The sequence below is a fragment of the Enhydra lutris genome, unplaced genomic scaffold, assembly GCF_002288905.1.
Source record: "Enhydra lutris kenyoni isolate GAN:26980312 unplaced genomic scaffold, ASM228890v2 scaffoldscaffold33, whole genome shotgun sequence".
Lineage (NCBI taxonomy): Eukaryota > Metazoa > Chordata > Mammalia > Carnivora > Mustelidae > Enhydra > Enhydra lutris.
Window position 1 is genome coordinate 5639608 of NW_019154117.1, and position 21988 is coordinate 5661595.

At 42.8% G+C, this 21988-nt stretch overlaps 1 protein-coding gene across 1 annotated transcript in view; it reads left to right on the forward strand.

Annotated features, from left to right (window-relative positions):
- The window catches only part of LOC111153569 (spermatogenesis associated 6 like), a 51026-nt gene that overhangs the window by 5320 nt on the left and 23718 nt on the right, over positions 1-21988 (forward strand). The window contains exons 4-6 of the mRNA XM_022512677.1: positions 2595-2643; positions 5923-5964; positions 17671-17795. Of these exons, the coding sequence (XP_022368385.1) occupies positions 2595-2643; positions 5923-5964; positions 17671-17795 (216 nt within the window). The remainder of the gene's footprint in view (positions 1-2594; positions 2644-5922; positions 5965-17670; positions 17796-21988) is intronic.

Sequence of the window (21988 nt, forward strand, 5' to 3'; positions counted from 1 at the left end):
TGACTTGAAGGGACCTGGGCATAGGACAACCAGAGTTGGAGGGCTTGCTTTTGCATTGTAGGTCTGAGCCAAGTTCTGTCAAGCCAGCGCTAAATGCCCCAGTGGATGTTTTCTATTCTTGGAATTCCCATGGCATTTTCTAACTGGAGCAGAGAGCATTTTCTGAATGTTCTTGGAGGTGTTAGAGGCAGCTGCATTACATTTATGACAGGGATTATCAGTTAATTAGTGGACCTTAGAAACAAACTTTTGTAGACTCAGAAAAATAATGGAAAAAAAGAAACTGTATTCAGATTTGTAAAATCCTGTATCTGAAATCCTGTAACAAAACAAGCCTCCTCCGATTTATTGAATTTTCTTAGGTCATCCCTGGTTTATTTAGCTACAGTGATAAAGCCTAGGTTCCATTCTAGTGAATATGAACATGATATTAATAGAACATTACGACTTTTTCCCCACTTTTATTTAGAACATTAATTTCATTATTATGCATCATGCACAGTCCTCTGAAGTTTTCATTTTGGAATTTGAAGGCAGAATCAGTTTTAACCTTGATAAGCCTAATCATTTTCCCGGGAACAATATTGCTGAGTTGCTTTTTGGATGAAGGGATGAGTGTGGGAAGGCTAGACAAAGTAGAGCCCATCACTTTTAAAGGTCTGGATGGTACTGTCCAGAAAATAACCTGTTTCCAGCTGAGACTGGGAGAGGAGATGAGGATTGATTTTCTAAAAGGCTAGGGCTCTAGGTAATATTTTTTGAAATCACAGAAGAAATTTAAATAGAGTCTACCAAACTGGTTGGATAAGGGAGAGAAATAAATGGATATTACCTTGGGACATATAGTCAGAATCCAGAGGAACCCATTTTTACTATTTAGATATTGGTAGTGGTAGGAAGTGGGTGGTCAAAATCCAGTCTATTTTGAAATATTGCCCTCGTTTTTGAGCCGTTTGGGTTCATATTCCAGCTTTCTCCCACATGGCCCCAGTTGTCTTGTGTTTGTTCCATTCTCTAGCTACAGATACTTGCAGCAAGTATCCAAGACGTTTCTCCTCTGTGGACTCTTTGTGTGACCCAGAACTGAATGTTCTTAGACATTCGGATAAATAAGAAATTGCTTGTCAAGAATGCATGAGACAATCCACACTGGGCTCCCTGCTCGGCGGAGAGTTTGTTTCTCCCTCTCCCTCTGCCTCTGCCTCTTCTCTGCTCGTGTTCTCTCTCTCTCAAATAAAAAAGTACAATTTAGAAAGAAAAAGAATGCATGAGACATTCTGTTTGAGCAGTTACTCCCCAGGATCATAGTTGAGAAAATCCATAGACATGGATGAAGTCAAGGGATGCTAGTCCTGAAATATTTCAAGAGAAAAACCTCTCACCTGCATTTGCTTGTTAAATTGAAGTTGGTAAGACAAAAATGGATTACAGGGGACAGCCTCCATTTTTGTACTTAAAGGTGACTTGGCTTTGGATCAGGAGCGGATTTTAACCATGTTTAATTTAAACACCATTTAAATCAGAACTTCAACGCCTGAAATCAAACTCTGCTGAAAACTTGGTTTCTTAGAGACTTCCAAAGTTCAGGGAGAAGGGCGTGTTATGGCTTTAATCTCAGTCCCCTCCCAGATCCTTCCGCTGAAGATCAAAATAAGCAGGTTTGGCGTTGGCTAGAGTGAGACCACAACGTTTGTCTTGTACTTCACGATATACTTTAAACTTACGAGGCTCTCCCTCGCTCTGGGTATTTTGGATTCTGTAGGAGTCTAGCTACTAGTGCATAGTTTACTTTTTAAAAAAAATTTTTAATATTTTTATGAATATATAATGTATTTTTAGCCCCAGGGGTACAGGTCTGTGAATCACCAGGTTTACACACTTCACAGCACTCACCATAGCACATACCCTCCCCAATGTCCATAACCCCACCCCACCTCTCCCAACTCCCCTCCCCCCAGCAACCCTCAGTTTGTTTTTTGAGATTAAGAGTCTCTGATGGTTTGTCTCCCTCCCGATCCCATCTTGTTTCATTTATTCTTTTCCTACCCCCCAAATCCCCCACATTGCATCTCCACTTCCTCATATCAGGGAGATCATATAATAGTTGTCTTTCTCCGATTGACTTTTTTCGCTCATAGTTTACTTTTGTGTTACACATAGAGAGCATTTTTCTTAAGTTCCTTTTCAGCACAACCAATTGCTAACATCATTTATTCGGTTAACATCATTTAATGAGTGTCTGTGGTATGCATAATGTTTTTTTAGGTCCTCAAGCAAACTCTGAGGTTGATGCCAGATATGCTTTTAGGAACAAACTGTGGAACTAGGTCAAGTTGATGACACTTTGAGCAGTGGTAGATTCAGCTAACTCAGGCTTCCCTTGTACGTGGTACTGTGTTCTCATTCTATAGTCGTTCGTTGAACTTTTAACCACATTCCTGTTAGAGATACTCCTGTTGAAGTTTAAAATAGTCTAAAATATTATATGGCTGGAATTGGCATGTGCTAATTATTTGGAAGAATATAATCTACAGTTTCTATAAACATATATTAATCTTTGAAAATGTATTTTCATCATTTTTTTTTTCCTGCAGGTATTTGAAAATGCAATAGATCCTGGGGCTGTAGCAGACATTTTAGAAAGTAGGTACTCTCAAAACAAAATAACTGTTGTGTACATGTAATTGTGTGCACAGATGTAAAATTCTACTATATTCTAAGTTGTGATATTTCCATGTTTGATATACATTTCCACATTTATATTCAGGAGAGTCTATGTCAGATTTAAACCATGTTTTTTATTTTATCACAAACTCTTTTCTAGATAGAGATGGGATTTATTATTTATTAATTTATTACAATTAAATGGTTTTTGTATCTTCACACAGTTGTGTAACCATCACCATAATTAATTTTAGAACATTTTTACCACCACAGAGTGAAGCCCTAAACACTAATCACTCCCAGCCCTAGGTAACTGCTAACCAGTCTTTCTGTCTCTGTAGATTTGCTTATTCTGGATATTTCATATAAATGGAATTATACAATACGTGGTCCTTTGTAACTGGCTTCTTTCACTTAGCATAATGTTTTCAGGATTCATCTTTGCTACAGCACGTGTTAGTTCTTCATTTGTTTTTGTGGCCAGATAGTGTTCCATTGTGTGGCTAAACTACATTTTATTTATTCATTCCTTGGTTGATGGAAAGTTGGGTTGTTTTTACGTTTGGGCTATGATGAATAATGTTGCTATGAATATCTGTGTACAAGTGTTTTTGTTGACAAATGCTCATTTCTTTTTTTAAAAGATTTTATTTATTAAATTTGCAATTTATTAAAATTACAATTTATTAGAATTACAAGCTATCTTAGCTGCTAAGTTTGACAGAGTTTGACAGAGAGATCACAAGTAGGCAGAGAGGCAGGCAGAGAGAGAGGGGGAAGCAGGCTTCCTGCTGAGCAGAGATCCGCGATCCCAGGACCCTGGGATCATGACCTGAGCCAAAAGCAGAGGCTTTAACCCACTGAGCCACCCAGGCGCCCTGACATATGCTCATTTCTTGGGTACATACCTAGGAATAGACATGTCGGATCATATGGTAATTCTTTTTAATCTCTGCAGAAAATTTACCAAAGCAGCTGCATCGTTTCACATTGTACCAGCAAGGTGTGTGAGGGCTCCATTTCTCCACATCCTGGCCAGCACTAGTTAGTCCCTATCCTTTTGATTGTTAGCCATCCTTGTGGGTATGAAGTGAAATCTCTTTGTGGTGTGGTGATGCTGAGCATTTTTCATGTGCTTATTGACTGTATATCTTATTTGGAGAAATATGTATTCAGAGCTTTTGCTTATATTTTAATTGTGTTATTTGGCTTTTTATTATTGAGTTGTATTATGTAATAGACTTGTAATATATGGAGTTCTATGTATGTTGTAGATATAAGTCCCGTATCAGTTGTACAATGGATAAGTATTTTCTTCCATTCTTTGGACTATCTTTTCACTTTCTTGACGGTGTTCTTGGAAACACAAAAATTTTAAATTTTGATGAGTTCTGTTTTATCTGTTTTCTTTTGTTATTTGCACTTTTAATATCATAGCTAAGAAAGCATTACCTAATTCAAGTTACAGAGATTTATGTCTATGTTTTCTTTTAAGAGTTTTATAATTTCAACTTTTACAATTAGGCCTATGACACATATTATGCTGATTTTTGTAAATACCATGAAGTAGGGGTCCAATTTCATTCTTTTGCATCTGGATATGCATTTGCCCTGGTGCCATATATTAATGAGAGTATTTTGATCAGGAAATGTGAGTCCCCCACCTTCGTTCTTTTTTCAAGGCAGTTTTTGCTATTTGGCGTTCCTTGGCTTTCCATGTGAATTTTAGGATCTGCAAGTTAGTTCTGCAGAGAAGCCAGCTAGGATGTTGATAGGCATTGCCCTGAGCCTGTGAATCAGCTTGGGGAATACTTCCATCTGAACAATATTAAGTCTTCCAGTCCATGAACGTGGGGTGTGGTGAGAATTAGTCGAATGTAAGGAATTTGGGGCCTGAGACAATGAAGTGCTTCACATTACCATTGGAGTGATGGTTGGCAAAGATACTCCTTCTCCCTACTTGGTAAACCTAAAATTACAAGCTATTTTAGCTGCTAAGTTTCTTGGCATTTAAAATTCTGTCCTCATACACTCATATATTTTTCATAAGTCCACAAAAAGGCAATTTTACTTTTCTTTCATGTATTTCCAGCTTCTTTGAGACATAATTGATGTATAACATTGTGTGAATTTAAGGTATGCAATATGTGGATTCCAAATACTTAAATTTTGTGAAATGATAACTACCACAGCAATAGCTAAGACTCAGCACATCACACAATGCCGTTTCTTTTTTATTGTGAGAACATTTAAGACCTAGTCTCTTAGCAACTTTCCAAATATATCATACAGTATTAGTAATTTTAAGTGTCTATAATTGTCACCAATATTATCTATTTTAAAGTGTTTTCACTTTTCATAAAGATAATAAATTATCTTTATGAAAAGTGAAAACCACTTTTATATACCCACTTTTATATATAATATATATTAATATATAATAATAAATATATTATATATTATATATTACATATAATATATAGATATATATTTATATAATATATATTATATATATCTTATATATATATAAAACCACTTTTATATATAACCACTTTTAATACCATTTATGTTTAAATTACTTTAAGATTTGAAATTTATTCTTGTCTTTATAGATTTTGTACATGGGCTCACTCTATAAATGCCTTTTGGACTCAGGAAGTATAAAAAATGTGATATTTTATGTCTCATTTATGCAGTCAGAGAGTATACTGTTTTTTGTTTTTTAGATTTTTATTTATTTATTTGACAGAGAGAGAGAGAGATCACAAGTAGGCAGAGAGGCAGGCAGAGAGAGAGGGGGAAGCAGACTCCCTACTGAGCAGAGAGCCTGATGTGGGGCGTGATCCCAGGACACTGGGATCATGACCTGAGCTGAAGGCAGAGGCTTAACCCAGTGAGCCACCCAGGTGCCCCGAGAGTATACTGTTTAAAGCAAGATTAACTTGTATAGGTTAATAGACAATAGTTGTATTGTGAATTTTTAAAAATGAGAAATTGATTATTATGTCACTGACTCATGAATATATTAAAATATGAATATATTAAATTCAGGGCATAAAATACCATTTACTCTCATTCCATGCCTTTGAATTACTGGGCCTTAAAATACCTAAATCATTGTTGGTACGGCACCTATTATTATTATTATTATTATTATTATTAATGTAGATGGGATGTTATGGCAGTCTTAAACTTAGCGATTAATGAAGAACTCCAGCAATTTTTCTAAGTGTTAAAATCTCATTTTTTCCCTTTTAGGCTTCCTAACCAGGTTTGAATTGATACAGCTAGTACCTCCAGGTAATGTGCCAGTAAATACATTTCTAAAGTTGCTTATTTTCTTTTGAAAGGACTTTGGCATGATGGAATGGATTGGTATTTACAAGTTGTGCTTTCTAGAACACTCCCTTTTTTCCCCCACTGGTCTGTTGAATTCTGTCCATTCCTGGAAAAATAACTTTATGGGTTTGGTGGCAGTAAGCGTGAGCAGGCATTTGACTTTCTGTTTTTTCATAACTTTATCTAATTATCATCAAATAATAAAATCTTGGCTCAGTCTCTTTCCAGTTGTTGCCTTTGGCTTTGTTCTAATTTATGGGGCACGTGTGGGTGTGTAATACCCAAAGCTGGCTTCTGTGTTAAATGCTAGAACAGGGTTGGCAAACTATAGGCCCCAGGCCAAATCCGGCCTGCAGTTTGTTTTGTATGAGTCGTGAGCTAAATGTGTTTTTAAAAATTGAGATTCATATACTCTATGTTTAGTTCATATACTACAAATTTCACTTTCGTCAAGTGTATAATTCAGTTGCTTTAGTATCTTCACAGAGTTGTACAACAGTCACCACTATCTTATTCCAGAAAGAAATGTGTAGTTCTTAGTAGTCCCTCTCCATTCCCTCTTCCCACAGCCCTGGCCGTGACTAATCTACTTTCTCTGTCGATTGGCCTGTTCTGGACATTTAATGTCAGTGAACTCAGACAATCTGTGGCCTTTTGTGTACCCCCTTTCACTTTGCATGTTCTCAAGGTGCAACCATGATGTGGCATGGATCATTACTTCATTCCTTTTTAGGGCTGCATGATGTGCCTTTATACGGATATATCAAAGTTTGTTTATGCTGTTGCTGGTTGGTGGACATACAGGTTGTTTCCACTGTTTGAATATTATGAATAACACTGCTCTCAACATGCATGTACAAGTGGTCGTGTGAGTACATGTTTTCAGTTCTCTTGGGTGTATACATAGGAGCAGATTTTTGTGTTATATGGTACCTCTATGTTTAGTTAAAAAAAATTATTTATTAGAGAGAGAGCGAGAGAGAGAGAGCACATATGTACATGCAAGTAGGGGGAGGGAGAGGGACAGGCAGACTCCATGCTGAGTTCCGAGCCTGACGCAAGGCTCGATCCCATGACCCTGAGATCGTGACCTGAGCCAAATCAAGAGTTGGATGCTGGGCACCTGGGTGGCTCAGTCTCTGGGTGTCTGCCTTCGGTTCCGGTCACGATCCCAGGGTCCTGGGATCAAGCCCCACATTGGGCTCCCTTCCCAGTGGGAGGCCTGCTTCTCCTTCTCCCACTCCCCCTGCTTGTGTTCCCTCTCTCACTGTCTGTCTCTCCCTGTCAGATAAATAAATAAAATCTTCGAAAAAAAAAAACAAAAGTTGGATGCTTCACTGACTGACCACCCTAGGCGCCCCTCTGTGTTTAACTTTTTAAGGAACTGCCAAACTGTCTTCAGTTCTTACATTTTTGAGTGGTTGGAAAAAACTTTTTAAGTATTTCATGATGTGAAAATTATATAAAATTCAGATTTTGTTGCCCATAAAGTTTTATGGGAACACAGCCATACTCATTTGTTTAAATATTGTCTGTGGCTGCTTTTTTTATTTTAATGCTGGAGTTGAGTAGTTATGGCCATATGGTCTGCAAAGCTTAAAATATTTACTGTCTGGCCCTTTACAGAAAAAATGCTTGCTAGAATCATGGGACTTTAGGAGGAAACTTTCCTGTTGTACCTTTGCTTTGTGTGTCTTTTTTTTTTTTTTTTAAGGATTTATTTATTTGAGAGAGAGAGAACACAAGCATGGAGGAGGGGCAGAGTGAGAGGAGAGGGAGAAGCAGACTCCCCTCAAGCAGGGGAGCCTGATGCAGAGGCTCGATCCCAGGACCCTGGGATCATGACCTGAGCCAAAGTCAGATGCTTAACCAACTGAGCCACCCAGGCATCCCTACCTGGTGATTTTAGTCTGTGTGTGTGTGTGTGTGTGTGTGTGTGTGTGTGTGTGTGTGTGTGAGAGAGAGAGAGAGAGAGAGAGAGAGAGAGAGAGGGTATATTTAAAACTCAAATTTTTTTTTTTTTTTTTTTTTTTTTAGATTTTTATTTATTTGTTTGACAGAGAGAGATTACAAGTAGGCAGAGAGGTAGGCAGAGAGAGAGGGAAGCAGGTTCCCCGCTGAGCAGAGAGCCCAATGTGGGACTTGATCCCAGGACCCCGAGATCATGACCTGAGCCGAAGGCAGCGGCTTAACCCAGGCGCCACCCAGGCGCCCTGAAACTCAACCATTTCTAATTCCTTTTTGATCTTTACTGTTAGAGGTTTTTGCCTTTTCTCCTCCCAAAGTGAAAATATCTTTACAGTTTTTACTTGCTGCAAAAAGCATTCCCAAACGATGAGAAAACCTTTATAATTTGGTGAGCCTGTTTCTTGCTGTATCTCTGTGGACAGAAGAACACCTAGATGAAGAATTTCTACATAGTAGTGTCACATACACTTTCTTCTCTTTTTGGCCTCCCCATGATAGAAGACTGTTGCACTGGCATTTCTAAAAGCATAGATGAACATCATCATTATTATTATTTTTTTAAAGATTTTATTTATTTATTTGACAGAGAGAGATCACAAGTAGGTAGACAGGCAGGCAGAGAGAGAGAGGAGGATGCAGGCTCCCTGCCAAGCAGAGAGGCCGATGCAGGACTCGATCCCAGGACCCTGAGATCATGACCTGAGCCGAAGGCAGAGGCTCAACCCACTTAGCCACCCAGGTGCCCCAAACATCATTATTTTTAATGACAATAAAGAATTTCATTAATTTACTTACATGTTATTGTAAGTCCATGAACAATAGAGACATAGTATTTGGGGTTTTGCTGTGGTTTCTCATTCTCAATAGCTATGGGTTTTTCCATTGTAGTATAATATCCTTTTTAAGATTATTTATTTATTTATTTGAAATCACAAGTAGGCAGAGAGGTAGGTGGGGGGGTGGTAAGCAGGTTCCCTGCTGAACAGAGAGCCCAATGTGGGGCTCCATCCCAGGACCCTGGGATCATGACCTTGAGCTGAAGGCAGAGGCTTTAACCCACTGAGCCACCCAGGTGCCCTTTCGTAGTATAATTATCCTTAAATTGATACTGTTAAACATTTAGGTTTTGTCTTTTACATATTTATAAAAAATCATTTTTTTTTCTCTTGGTATGTTTGTAAAGAATAGAACTACAGTAGTCTTCCCGTATCTGGGCTTCTGCTCCCATGGTTCCAGTTACCCATGGAAACAACCATGGTTGAGAAGCAGAGGACCCTCCTCCTGACATTGTCAGGAGGTCAGTAGTAGCTTAACAACTGAGTCACTCACCTCACCTCTTCTCATCACGTAGGCCTTTTATCAAATCACATCATCATGGGAAGGGTGATCTTGCACAGACCAAATTCACATGACTGTTATTATGGTATATTGTTACAATTTTTCTATTTTCTTAGTAGTTATAATTGTTAATCTCTTACTAAGCCTAACTTACGAATTAAACTTCATCATAGGTAGATATGCCTAGGGAAAAACGTAGTGTATATAGGACTGAGGACTTTTGCTGTTTCAGGCATCCACTGGGGGCCTTGGAACAGAATCCACTGTGGGTAAGGGGGGCCAACTGTACTAGACTGAACATCTGTAGCTTGTCACCTGGGAGTAAGCTGATCGCCAGCAAGTTTCCGTTATTACTGTATTCAGTAGTTTGTGGGATGCCCCTTGCCCGTAAGCCTAGCTGCTGCTGGATATTATGTGAATTTATTGTGTTTGCAAAGTAAATAATTTCTTCAAAATATATTTTACTAAATGTGCTGGCCCCTTCTTTTTAGATATGTGATTTAGATTTGTGACAACCTAAAATTTAAAATTTACTTCTTAAAAGTTTCCATTTTCGGGGCACCTGGGTGGCTCAGTGGGTTAAAGCCTCTGCCTTCAGCTCAGGTCATGATCCCAGGGTCCTGGGATCGAGCCCCGCGTCGGGCTTCTCTGCTCCGCAGGGAGCCTGCTTCCCCCTCTCTCTCTGCCTGCCTCTCTGCCTACTTGTGATCTCTGTCTGTCAAATAAATAAATAAAAAATCTTAAAAAAAAAAAAAGTTTCCATTTTCCCATGATTTGTTTCTTGCTTTTCTTCTGTGTAACATGACTTTCATTTCATCCTTTGATTCCTTGTGGAGTGATGTCTGGATGTTAACGTTGCACTTTGGTATACATTCCTGGGGTATTTTTATCGAATTTTTAATAAGTTATGCATAATGCATATGTATGTCTCCTGTTCTGTTGTATTCTTTTGATATTTTATTTTATTTTTTCAAGATTTATTTATTTGTTTATTTGACAGACAGAGATTTACAAGTAGGTGGAGAGGCAGGCGGAGAGGAGGAGGAAGCAGGTTCCCTGCTGAGCAGAGAGCCCGATGCGGGGCCCGATCCCAGGACCCTGAGATCATGACATGAGCCAAAGGCAGAGGCTTTAACCCACTGAGCCACCCAGGCCCTCCTTGATTATTTATTGTTTGAATCTTTTGTTTTCTTAAGAAAGTGTGGGAGAAGGAAAGTGAGTCTCACAGCTCCACGAGCTAAAGCAGACGTAGCCCTGGAGGCCGTTTGAGGATCGTAGTTTTGCCCTGTTGGGGCTGTCCCCAGAGCAAGACACAGTCCCTGAGTAGTCGTGGGGACCCAGAAGTCTGTAGCTCTTTCTTCTGCCTCTTGGCTCTTTGGCAGAAGCAGGCCCTGAAAACAGGAACCCCACCCTGTGTGGATCTAAGGATAGGCAGTCTCGTAGTGTCAGGGCTTTCTTAGGGAGAACAGAGGGAAGATCAGAGAGGCTTTCTACCTGCTTTTCAGAAACTCTTACTGAATATTTTTCAGCCTGAAAGTGATAGGCTAAAATCAGGGTATTCAATTTTTTCCATTTTTTTTTCTTTTTTGACCTAATTTTATATTCAAGCATCTATCAATGCAAACTGGCAAGTTATATTTCAGTGTTGATGAAGTAGAAGCAGGCCCATTTTGGTCTTTTTAAATTCTATAAGAAGCTTTAAAAAATAACCCAATATCTAGGGCGCCTGGGTGGCTCAATCAGTTAAGCATCTGGCCTTTGGCTCACGTCATGATCTCAGGGTCCTCAGCTCGAGCCCCACATCGGGTTTCCTGCTTGGTGGGAAATCTCCTTCTCCATCTCCCTCTGCCCCTTCCCCTGCTTGTCCTTTCTCTCTCTCTGTCAAATAAATAAATAAAATCTTAAAAAAATATAACCCAATACCTAAATACTACTACTGTAAAAATTTAACTAACACAAAGTTTATAAAATAGTTAAAAGCCACATTCATCAACAACCTCTGACAATAATTACTACTAATAATTTGTTGTGTTGCTTTTTAGATGTTTTCAGATATATGTATACGTAATGCATTTAGTGTATTCAAGGAAATCTAAAATACATTTATACATACTCACATGTACACGTGAACATACTCTATATATCTAGTATTTAATATATGTATGTTTAGTATACATACTGATTGAATGTACATAGCCTGCACCTTGCTTTTTAAAAGTTAATGTATCTTAGATTACCATATGACCAGAAATATCTGTGAGAAGGTTGCAGGAGTAGTTCAAGGCCATGGTGATTGACTGGAGGACCTTGAGGTTGGGTGCATGCAGACGGGTTATAACTCAGAAGCTACTCAGATGTGAAATGGAGGCCACATGGTACTTACTTTCCTTTTGTCTACAGTCCTTGTATTGCGAATTGTAATTTTTAATAGCATTAAATTAAAACTGATAAAAATAATTTCACTTGGCTTCAGATGCATTACAGATTGGTCTGTTGACTGGTCCAACATCTGTGTATTAAGATGTGCTCAGAACATGCCCCATGCTGGGCTGCTGGTATCATGCCCGTGGCTCCAGGAAGAACGGTGGTAAGGGAGCCCTTTTGGCTCTCCTTTTGTTCTTGATAATGGATAATTAAGCAAAAATGATTTGTCTCATGTAGGCTGCACTGTGGGGTCCCAGGGACCACATTTAGGTTCACGTGGACCCATCCTTCATGTGGCTGAAATCTTTTGCTTTTAATTTTGCTGCAGATTTTATTTTATTTTATTTTTTACAGATTTTATTTATTTGACAGAGAGAGAGAGATCACAAATAGGCAGAGAGGCAGGCAGAGAGAGGGGGGAAGCAGGCTCCCCGCTGAGCAGAGAGCCTGACGTGGGACTCGATCCCAGGACCCTAAGATCATGACCTGAGCCGAAGGCAGTGGCTTTAACCCACTGAGCCACCCAGGCGCCCTTATTGTTTTTTTTTTTTTCCAAAGGTTTTATTTATTTATTTGACAGGGAGAGACACAGCAAGAGAGGGAACACAAGCAGGGTCGGGGTGGGGGAGTGGGAGAGGGAGAAGCAGTCTTCCTGCTGAGCATGGAGCCCAATATTGGGCTCCATCCCAAGGTCCTGGGATCATGACCTGAGCCAAAGGCCGACAATTAACGACTTAGCGACTCAGGTGCCCCTATTTTATTGTTTGATGTTCATTTGCACCGCTTTCCGAAACACACAGTCAAAAGACACATTATGACCATTATGTTAATGACACGAGTACCTCAGATTTGCATATAGCTTTACTGCTAAAGAGGTCCCATGATTTGGTTTAGAAGCCATGAAGGACCCCCCCCCCCCCCACCACATTCATGTTTACAAAAGCTGAGAAAAAGCCAGCAGACACAGGGGGGCAGCAGTGTAATCCTGTTTGCCTGGGAGCTTGGGGCTTTCTTCTTACCCATGTGTTCCTCTGGGAGAAATCACGGAGGCTCCGCCCAGCTGTAAAATGCTATTTCAGTGGGCGCCCGTTCCTTCAATCAGACTTCGTTTTATCCTTCGTAGTGGTGTTCACAAGGCATCCCCAACAGAAGAGCCCCTCCTGCCTCAGTTAATACGGGTCTGATTTCCTGCTCTGCTGCGTGGTGTCCTACGTGCCTCCTGCTCACAGAGCCAGTCTCCTTCTCTGTACAGAAGGCGTCACATGAGATGGGCAAGCTGTAACTTCTGATATGCTCTGCAGAGGCTAGATTTTCAAAACAACATGGTTATGAAAATGACCGTTTTTCTCGAAGGCTTGTTTGTTTTCCTTTTTTGGGGGACAAGTTTCTCACTGAAGGCGTTGATGATGTCTGGGTCTGAGTCTACAAGAACACCGATTTCTGCCAGACATTTCCCTTGGCCTAGGGGGATCGCTGAGCGGGTGTCTTTGCTTATGATGCATGGCCAAGGCTCCTGCTGCCGTGTCCCCCCTTGCCATGCCAGCATTTGCACACTGGGTGGCAGTTTGGACTCCAGAACATGACCAAAGCAGAGAGAGAGAGAACTGAGACACATAGCCTTTTACTTCTCTTCTCCAATTTCAGTCTCTCTGTTCCTGTGATTCCAAGACAGGAGATGAGCCTCCTAGTCTCCGACCTCTTTATTTTTACTTTGATTCTTGCTAAATCCACGACTCGTGATTTAGTAGTTGTCATGTTGGACGCAGTGACGAGAGCTGGCTGAAAACCTATGGAAGGAGAAAGGAGAAGGCCAGCGTGGAGAGCATCTCACTGCGCATGTCGGGGTTTCTCTGAGCAGGAGCATAGGATCGAAAACACGTGACGACCAGAGAGCAGGGTGGCGCTGGGCCTCTGCTCAGCTGGCGGCATGGAGCGGTCCTGATGGCGGCAGGCGATGGCAGGTGGTGTCGTCGGCACTTTCTAAATGTCATGTGCCCTCACAGTAGCCCCGGGGGCAGGGACTACTACGACTTTTATGTTTTCCTGAACAGGAAGCTGAAACTAGGAGCTTATGTAATTTGCTCCTGGTCACAGAGCTGGTAGATGGTGGGGCAGGGATTCGAACCCGCTTTGTCTGAGCCAAGAAACAGTTCTTTTTTTTTTTTTTTAAAGATTTTATTTATTTGACAGAGATCACAAGTAGGCAGAGAGAGAGAGGAAGGGAAGCAGGCTTCCCGCTGAGCAGAGAGCCCAATGCGTGGCTCGATCCCAGGACCCCTGAGATCATGACTCGAGCCGAAGGCAGAGGCTTTAACCCACTGAGCCACTCAGGCGCCCCCCAAGAAACAATTCTTAACCACCATGCCACAGGCTTTAGTAGAAAGAAAGCTGTGTTTCATTGCTAGTGATGGGCGAGGAGACAGTCACATCACTGCCTGTTTTCAGGTTGCACTTACGAGGTCTCTGAGTGGAGGAAGTCTCTGGCCAGAGAGGTGGGACATCATGCCCATCACCAAGAGAGCACTGTCAAAGGAGCACTGATGAAAAGGAGGCTGGGACAAAGCGGGAGATTCATCTTAGAACTGCCCCCCACCTTCCTCTTTATCATCTGTGTACAACGAATATTCACTCGTGTAACTGTTTACCAGTTGTGGACCGTGAGCTCCGGGAGGGCAGGAATTGTACCCATGTGTTCCCGGCTATACACCCAGGGTCTAGAACTCCCAGCACACAGTAGGTCCTCAGTGCATATTTCTGGAACTTATGAATGAAAAGAGATTGAAAAACTGGACAGGAAGTGGTTGGGAAATGAATGAAGGGTGGGAGTTGAAAAGGTTTTAGAGGACTTTCGGTCTGTCTCCTCCTCTTCCGGTGGTGGAAGCTGAGTCTCAACGACTTTTGCTAACTGAGCACCTAATGTAAGCAGAGCCTTAAGTTCTCTCACATCATCTGCTTGGGGGCAGCTCCAGGAGGCTGCCCGACGCGCCTCTTTTCTGACCGCCTGAAGTGCAGTTGTACAAGCTCCCTCTTGAGGGGTGCCTGGGTGTCTCAGTTGGTTGAGCAACGGACTCTTGGTTTTGACTCAGGTTGTGGTCTCAAGGTCCTGGGATCAAGCCCCATGTTGAGCCCCATGTCTGGCTCCGTGCTCAGTGGGGAGTCGCTCTCTCTCTAAATAAATAGATTAAAAAAGAAATCTTTAAAATGTCCATCTTTGGGGTGCCTGGGTGGCTCAGTGGGTTAAGCCTCTGCCTACAGCTCAGGTCATGATCCCAGGGTCCTGGGATCGAGTCCTGCATCGGGCTCTCTGCTCAGTGGGGAGCCTGCTTCTCTGTCTGCCTCTCTCTCTCTCTCTCTCTGTCTACCTCTCTTCCTCCTTGTGATCTCTGTCAAATAAATAAAACCTTAAAAAATTTTTTTTTAGAAGTCAATCTTTAATGACCTCTGCAGGGGCCTATGAGAGATGCTGGCAGAATAGCCCCTTCCGGGTGAGGTGGTCTTGGCTGGGCTGCGTGCTGGTAACCGGCCCACACTCACAGCCCTCCAGGGAAGGCCCTGCCAGGCATGCGGTAATGAATGTAACGGTCCCAGCACCGACAGGAGATCACAAACACGGGTGTGATGCCAGTCTTGGTTCGCGCTACCTGTCGGGCAGAAAGTGAAATAGGGTGATGTGGTGGGGAGTGCCAGGCTTCTTTAGGTTGGGTTCCCGCCTGTCTGATGAGATGACATTTCAACTGAGGTCCCTCATCGGGTAGGAGGGTGCCGGCCGTGCAGAGATCTGGGGAAGGAACGTGACAGGAGAACTCGGGCGAGCTTGGTGTGTCTGAAGAACAGCAGGAAGGGCAGCAGGCGGACATGGCATGATCGAGGAGGCGAGTGGTAACAGATTATGGAGGAGGGGTGAGGCGAGGCCTGAGTACACGGAGTCTTGAAGGCCAGGGTGAGATGCTTTGGTTTTATTCTAGCAGGATGGGGAGCCCGTTGGAAGGTTGTAAGAAGATGGAAAGGTACAATGAGATGTATTTATAACATGGCAGTATATGGAGGAGAGGTTTGATAGTGGGACAGTGGAAGCAGGGAGGCCAGCTCAGAGGCGGTGGCCATGGTCTGGGAGGCAGGTGGTGGGGCTGGGACCAGGCTGGTGGCTGTAAGGGTGGAGAGAGGACACAGACTTTAGATTTATATTGGAGATGGAGTCTACAGGACTAGCTAATGGGTTCATGTGAGGAGTGAAAGAGTGAAATTAAGGGTAAATCCTAGATTTTTGGCTCAGGCTTGTGGTACTCGTTCTGATGGGAGGATAAGGAAGAGCTTACTTGTGGGAAAAACTCAAGAGTTCTGTTTTGGACCTGTTACCTTGGAGACATGAGACGTTTAAGGTGAAACTTGAAAGATGAATGGGATCTCACTGAGAATGGGAAAGAAGAAAGGACATTCTGGAAGGAGCAGCGTGGGGTGAGGGAGTCCGTACGTAGTGGAGGAGGGAAAGACAGCTCATCAGTCCGTGTGGCTGGTGCACTTCCGAGACAAGACGAGAGGAGTGGAAAGATGATTTCCTGATGAAAGAGATAATGCGTTCTTTTTGCCCTTTGATCCTTATTAGAGCCCAAGCATTTGTGCTGAGCAGAATAAGTAGGAAGACATTACTCTGTCACGTTAGACAATGTCAGCTGTTCGTCCCACTGATGTGCCAGAAATACACCCCATCAGAGTTCTCAGAATCAAATGGCAGTCACCAAACGGCTAAGCCGTCTCACTGACTCTGGTTTCTTTTTTAGCGGTGCTCTGCGCAGGGGCCACTCTCGGTCTGACCCTCTCGTGGAGCACCTGCTGTGTAGACAAGGAGGGTTCCGCCAGTAGTCGCCCTTCAGTGCGGTGACTCTCAGCCCTCCTAGACCTGAGATCTTCTTTCGGGGAACTCGTGGTTTGTGGCATCCCTTTGCTGTCCTGAGATACTATTCATGGTTAATATAACCAGCTCACACACATCACGGCAAACGGTATAATATCTCAGTTGCAGCAAAGGAGAAATAAAAGGAAAATGGTTGAAAATAAAATGCTGGTATTGATACCCAAACATTGAGTGTAGGGAGGTATTTAGACATGGCATGATTTTCAAAATGCCAGTTGTGTCTCAGTAAAGAGCTGAACACAGCCGCGTACAATTGACCCTTAGTTTACATGGTAGCTGCTTTCCTGAAAATTCAGTGTATGTTAAGATCATGCAAAGCAAGTGCTCCGTGTTCATATGTAACAGTGAGGTTCCAGGCTCGGCCAATTACAAAACAGCTTCTCACCTGAAAGAATGTTATGATGTTAGAATGTTATGCAGGAACGTCTTGGACATCGCAGGACATCTTAACATGCAAATTTTTGGAAATGTCCCTGTGGCTGGTAGCAGTCCTGCTAAGAACCACAGCTTTGGCTGTTCTATGGGCCACGGGGATGCTGGTACCTCTGTATCAGAGGACACATTGACCTCCACCCTCCCATCCCCCCAGTCTACGCTGTAACCTTTGCATGAATGGGGCATTGTCTGCCTTGTTCCTGTTCTATCCCCAGGACTTGGCGCAAGATGCGTCCTTAGAAAACATTGTTGAAGGAAAGGATGGGTGGATGCATTGATGGATGGACAGACGGATGGATGGATGAAAAGAGATTTTTCTCTTTGTTCTGTTTTGCGGAGCAATCCTTTAGTTTTTTTCTCATTCTCTGTTATGACGTGGGAAGGCTTTTAAAAATGATCCATGAGATAAGAAGTAGTAGAAGTCTCTTCTACTCCACTTCTTGAATTACAGGTGCTTTGATCAAAATGTCTATTTTTAGCTGAGTGCCATCTGAGCTGTCACCTGTCTGAGCTTTTATTTTGTTAAACCTGGGAATGTAGATCATTTTGAGAATGTAAATCTACTTATGGCTCTTCTCCTTTCTTTCTAGTGTGGGAGGAGTTGGCCTGCTATGAAGAAAACACACGGGATTTCCTTTTCCCTGAACCCAAGCTGACACCTTCGCTCCCTGGGATGTGCCGGGAGGTGCTCATGAAGACGATCGCGGGGTTTCCAGTAAGTGGTTCATGCCCAGCCGGACTTCAGTGGGGAGAAACTCTTGGGACTTGGACATCTTATTTCTGATAGGGCTTGTTCTTGGGCAGATCATGGCATCTCAGTTGGTACTCCTAGTGGCCCCGTTTAGATGCCCCATTCAAAACCCCGATTATATTGATTCCCACTGCTGATCCGAGAGGTGTGGGTGTCTTAACCTATCAGGCCAAATCATTGCCTTGTTCATACTGTCACTTACTTCTAAGGATGCTTTCCCCCCTCCTCTTAATGCAGATTAATGGAAAGACTTGATGTTTCTGTAGTGATAATGGAAGCAAATAGAGTCGTGAGAGTAATAATGCTGCCTCTCATTTCTTTTGAGCTTTTGAGTTTTCCTCTGGTGTGTTTTTTGTTTTTGTTTTTTTAAAGATTTTATTTATTTATTTGACAGAGATCACAAGTAGGCAGAGAGGCAGGCGAGGAGGGGGGCGGAAGCAGTCTCCCTGCCGAGCAGAGAGCCCGATGTGGGGCTCGATCCCAGGACCCTGGGATGACAACCTGAGTTGAAGGCAGAGGCTTTAACCCACTGAGCCACCCAGGCACCCCTCCTCTGGTATGTTATTTTCCTCGTGCTATCTCTCCTGTCAGCCAAGGCATATTCAGAGTCTCCACTTAATGGAAGGGAAAGGGACAGAGGCTAACAGTGAGACTACAGAAGGATCTTGAACGACACAGCAGTTACTCCCATGGCAGTCTGTTTACCTGAACCCAAACTCGGCATATTCATTTTGATGGTATCTCTGGTGGTTTCTAACCCCACAGCAGCTCTGACAGTTTCCTCAACCTTTATGTTACTCAGAGGGCCTCTGTTGGAAGGGCCACAGCTTTATGAATTTAAAAAGCCTATTTAATACTCACCCCTGCTCTTACTCCCCCATGAATCGCTGTAGTTATAATCTCATAAAATGTCATTGCCTCCTGTTTTGTTGAGAGTACGGTGTAGAATACGTAACACGAAGGACCCTTGTTTCTGTGATGTTTATGGTGACAGAACTTCTAATATTTCAAGCAGCAAACATTCATCCAAAGTTGTCCTCCTCCGAACTGCTAATGAGCATAACTTTTATTTATTTTATTTTTATTTTTTTTAAAGATTTTATTTATTTATTTGACAGAGATCACGAGTAGGCAGAGAGGCAGGCAGAGAGAGAGAGGAAGGCAAGCAGGCTCCCGGGTGAGCAGAGAGCCAGACACGGGGCTCGATCCCAGGACCTTGGGATCATGACCCGAGCCGAAGGCAGAGGCTTTAACCCACTGAGCCACCCAGGTGCCTCTGAGCATAACTTTTAAACCCTCCATAATCATGATGGTTTGGTGAAGATCACAGACACCATTTTTTCCCCTCAGAGATACTCTCTTTGTCTGTCACTTATATCCGTGGTACTTGTGAGAATGCTTGCCTTTGTTATTTAGAGCTCTTGGTATACTGCTCTCCCGAAGTTAAAAGGATAAAAACCGGTGCCCATCACATGGGGGTTACTCTTCATATTAACTGTGGTTTGCCTGAGTTTTCTATTAAGTCAAAGCCATCTGCAAACACGGGGCTGGTATCCAGCTGGGTATCAAGACGAGGAGAAACACACGGTCTTATCTTCTCCCAAATGTCATCTCTGTTTAACTTTGTGAGCACAAGTAGGAAGAAGAACATATAGGAAGTTGTGTTTAGTTACTCACAAAGGCAGGTAATCATCAGAGAAAGGGCTTGAAAACTGCTGGGAAAGATCCTCATGCATTAGGGGTAAAGTATCAGTAAAGTTAATGAAACTATGTTTAAAACAATTTGGAAAAAGATAGAGGAGCTCAGTTTTTCTCAAATGTTCTAGAAGGCAAAACAAAACCGGTTGGCATAGTTTTAATGAAGGCTGACCTTCGCTGAGTGCTCAACTTGATGCCAGGAACCGTGCTGAGTTTGATACATGACTGACCTTGTTCAGTCCTCCTTAACCCTGCAAGGTGGCTGCCATTCTTTTCTGGTTTTGGGGCTGGGGAAGCTGGCACAGGGAGTTTAATGTGCTCAAAGCCTCCCAGAGAGGGTTATCGTGCTGGCCTGTCGGACTTCAAAGTCCGCACGCTTGATCGCAGCGAGAGGCTGATTCTCTCACATTTCTGTCAGCCCAGTGTCCACTTTGTCTTCATTAATATTGTAGAACATGAGTGTGGATTATGTGTGCTGGTCAGGCAAATCATTCGTTTGTTTTCTCTTATTATTTCATTAAAAATTAGACTTATTTCCTCCATAGAAGTGTGACTTTTTCTTTGTATTTCCACATTTCATTTTATTTCACTTGATACCTTGACAGCTTTTTCTCCTTCCTTTCCTTGGCAAGGTCAAGAATTTTTTTTGTTTCGCTTTGTTTGGGCTTTTTGCATAATTTGATTTCTTTGTAAACTGAGCTTTTTGACCAATGTGGGGCTTGAACTCACGACCCCAAGATCAAGAGTCGCATGCTCTACCGACTGAGCCAGCCAGGAGCCCCAAGAATTTTCTTCTTTTTTTTTTAAAGATTTTATTTATTTGACACAGAGAGAGAGATATCACAAATAGGCAGAGAGGCAGGCAGAGAGAGAGGGGGAAGCAGGCTCCCCGCCAAGCAGAGAGCCCGATGCAGGGCTTGATCCCAGGACCCTGGGATCATGACCTGAGCCGAAGGCAGAGGCTTTAACCCACTGAGCCACCCAGGCACCCCAAGAATTTTCTTTTTTAATATAATTTGTTTTCTTGTTAGGTGAAGACTGACTTTGTAAAGTAAGCAGAAAGAATATTATTATTTCTTAATTATTAACTTGTAGCTGATCATTTCATTTTTCCTTTGGTGTTGGAATTCTTGAAAAATTGTACTGTGAAATCTGTTTGTTGACTTAACCATTATCACCTTCCTCCCGTTGCTAAGGAAACTGGACAAGAGAGAACCTGTAAATTTCAGCTCTAAACTATTAAGCTAAAATCAGTACTGCTGTGAAAAAGGAAGTACATTCTTCCTTATTGTCTGTAAGTCATTGTCAGGGGTCGAGGTTCTAGGAGGTGAACAGGAATGTGTTACAGGGTGTGGACTCCTGGCAGGTAGGGCACCCTCTTCCTCCTCTCCAGGCAACATGGAGCAGGGGCCTGAAGGCCAGCTAGACAGCCACAGGTGCAGGAGTTAAGGCTGGACCCCGACTGCCTGGGTTCAGTCCCAGTTTTGTTGCTCAGTGACTGTGACTTTGGGTAAATTACTTAGTCTCTGTGTACCTTAGTTTCCTCACCTATAAAATGGGCTGATATTAGTCCTTCCCCCATCGGGTTAAATGAGGGTTAAATCTATGTGTAGGGTTTCGCATGCTGTCTGGAAGTACGGGCAAGTACATAATGTGAGCGGTTACAGTTTGTCGTACTGTCATTCAGGGGTTAACACGGCCTCTCCGCGAGGCGATGAGACAGCGGCACAAGTCGGTGCCTCAGGTGGGGACTTGTTCAGGGTCGGACAGCCCCTTACCCCAGCCACTGGTCTGTTCTTCATCAGGGGACTAGAAGTTTTGCCTTTTTTGGAAGGTCATGTAAATGGAATCATAGTCTACAACCCTTTGAGACTGGCTTCTTTCACTTTGAAAAATGCCATTGTGAGCCGTCCATGTGATGGCGTGTGTCAGTAGTCTGTTCTTCATTACCACTGACCGTGTGTCTGTGTGCGTCCGTGTGCGTCTGTGTGCACGTGTGTGTATGTGTGCGTCTGTGTGCGCCTATGTGTGTCTGTGTCCGTCTGTGTGCATCTGTGTGCGCGTGTGTATGTCTGTGTGCATCTTTGTGTGTCTGTGTATGTCTGTGTGTGCCTGCGTGCGTCTGTGTCCGTCTGTGTGCGTGTGTGTATGTCTGTATGTGTCTGTGTATGTCTGTGTGCGTCTGTGTGTGTCTGTGTGTGTCTGTGTGTGTCTGTGTCCGTCTGTGTGTGCCTGTGTGCATCTGTGTGCGCGTGCACATTATTCAGTGTGGTACCCGTCAGAGACAGGAGTGCCGATCAATGAAACAAAATGGAGAGTTTGGGAATAGAGCTAAGGAACATAAATATTTGGTACAATACAAAGCACGTTTTTCAAAGCAAGCAGGTGGGGAAGGAGGACCTCTGGGTATCGCTCTTCCCAGATAATGTCACTCAATCCTACGGGTCAGCGCATTAAAG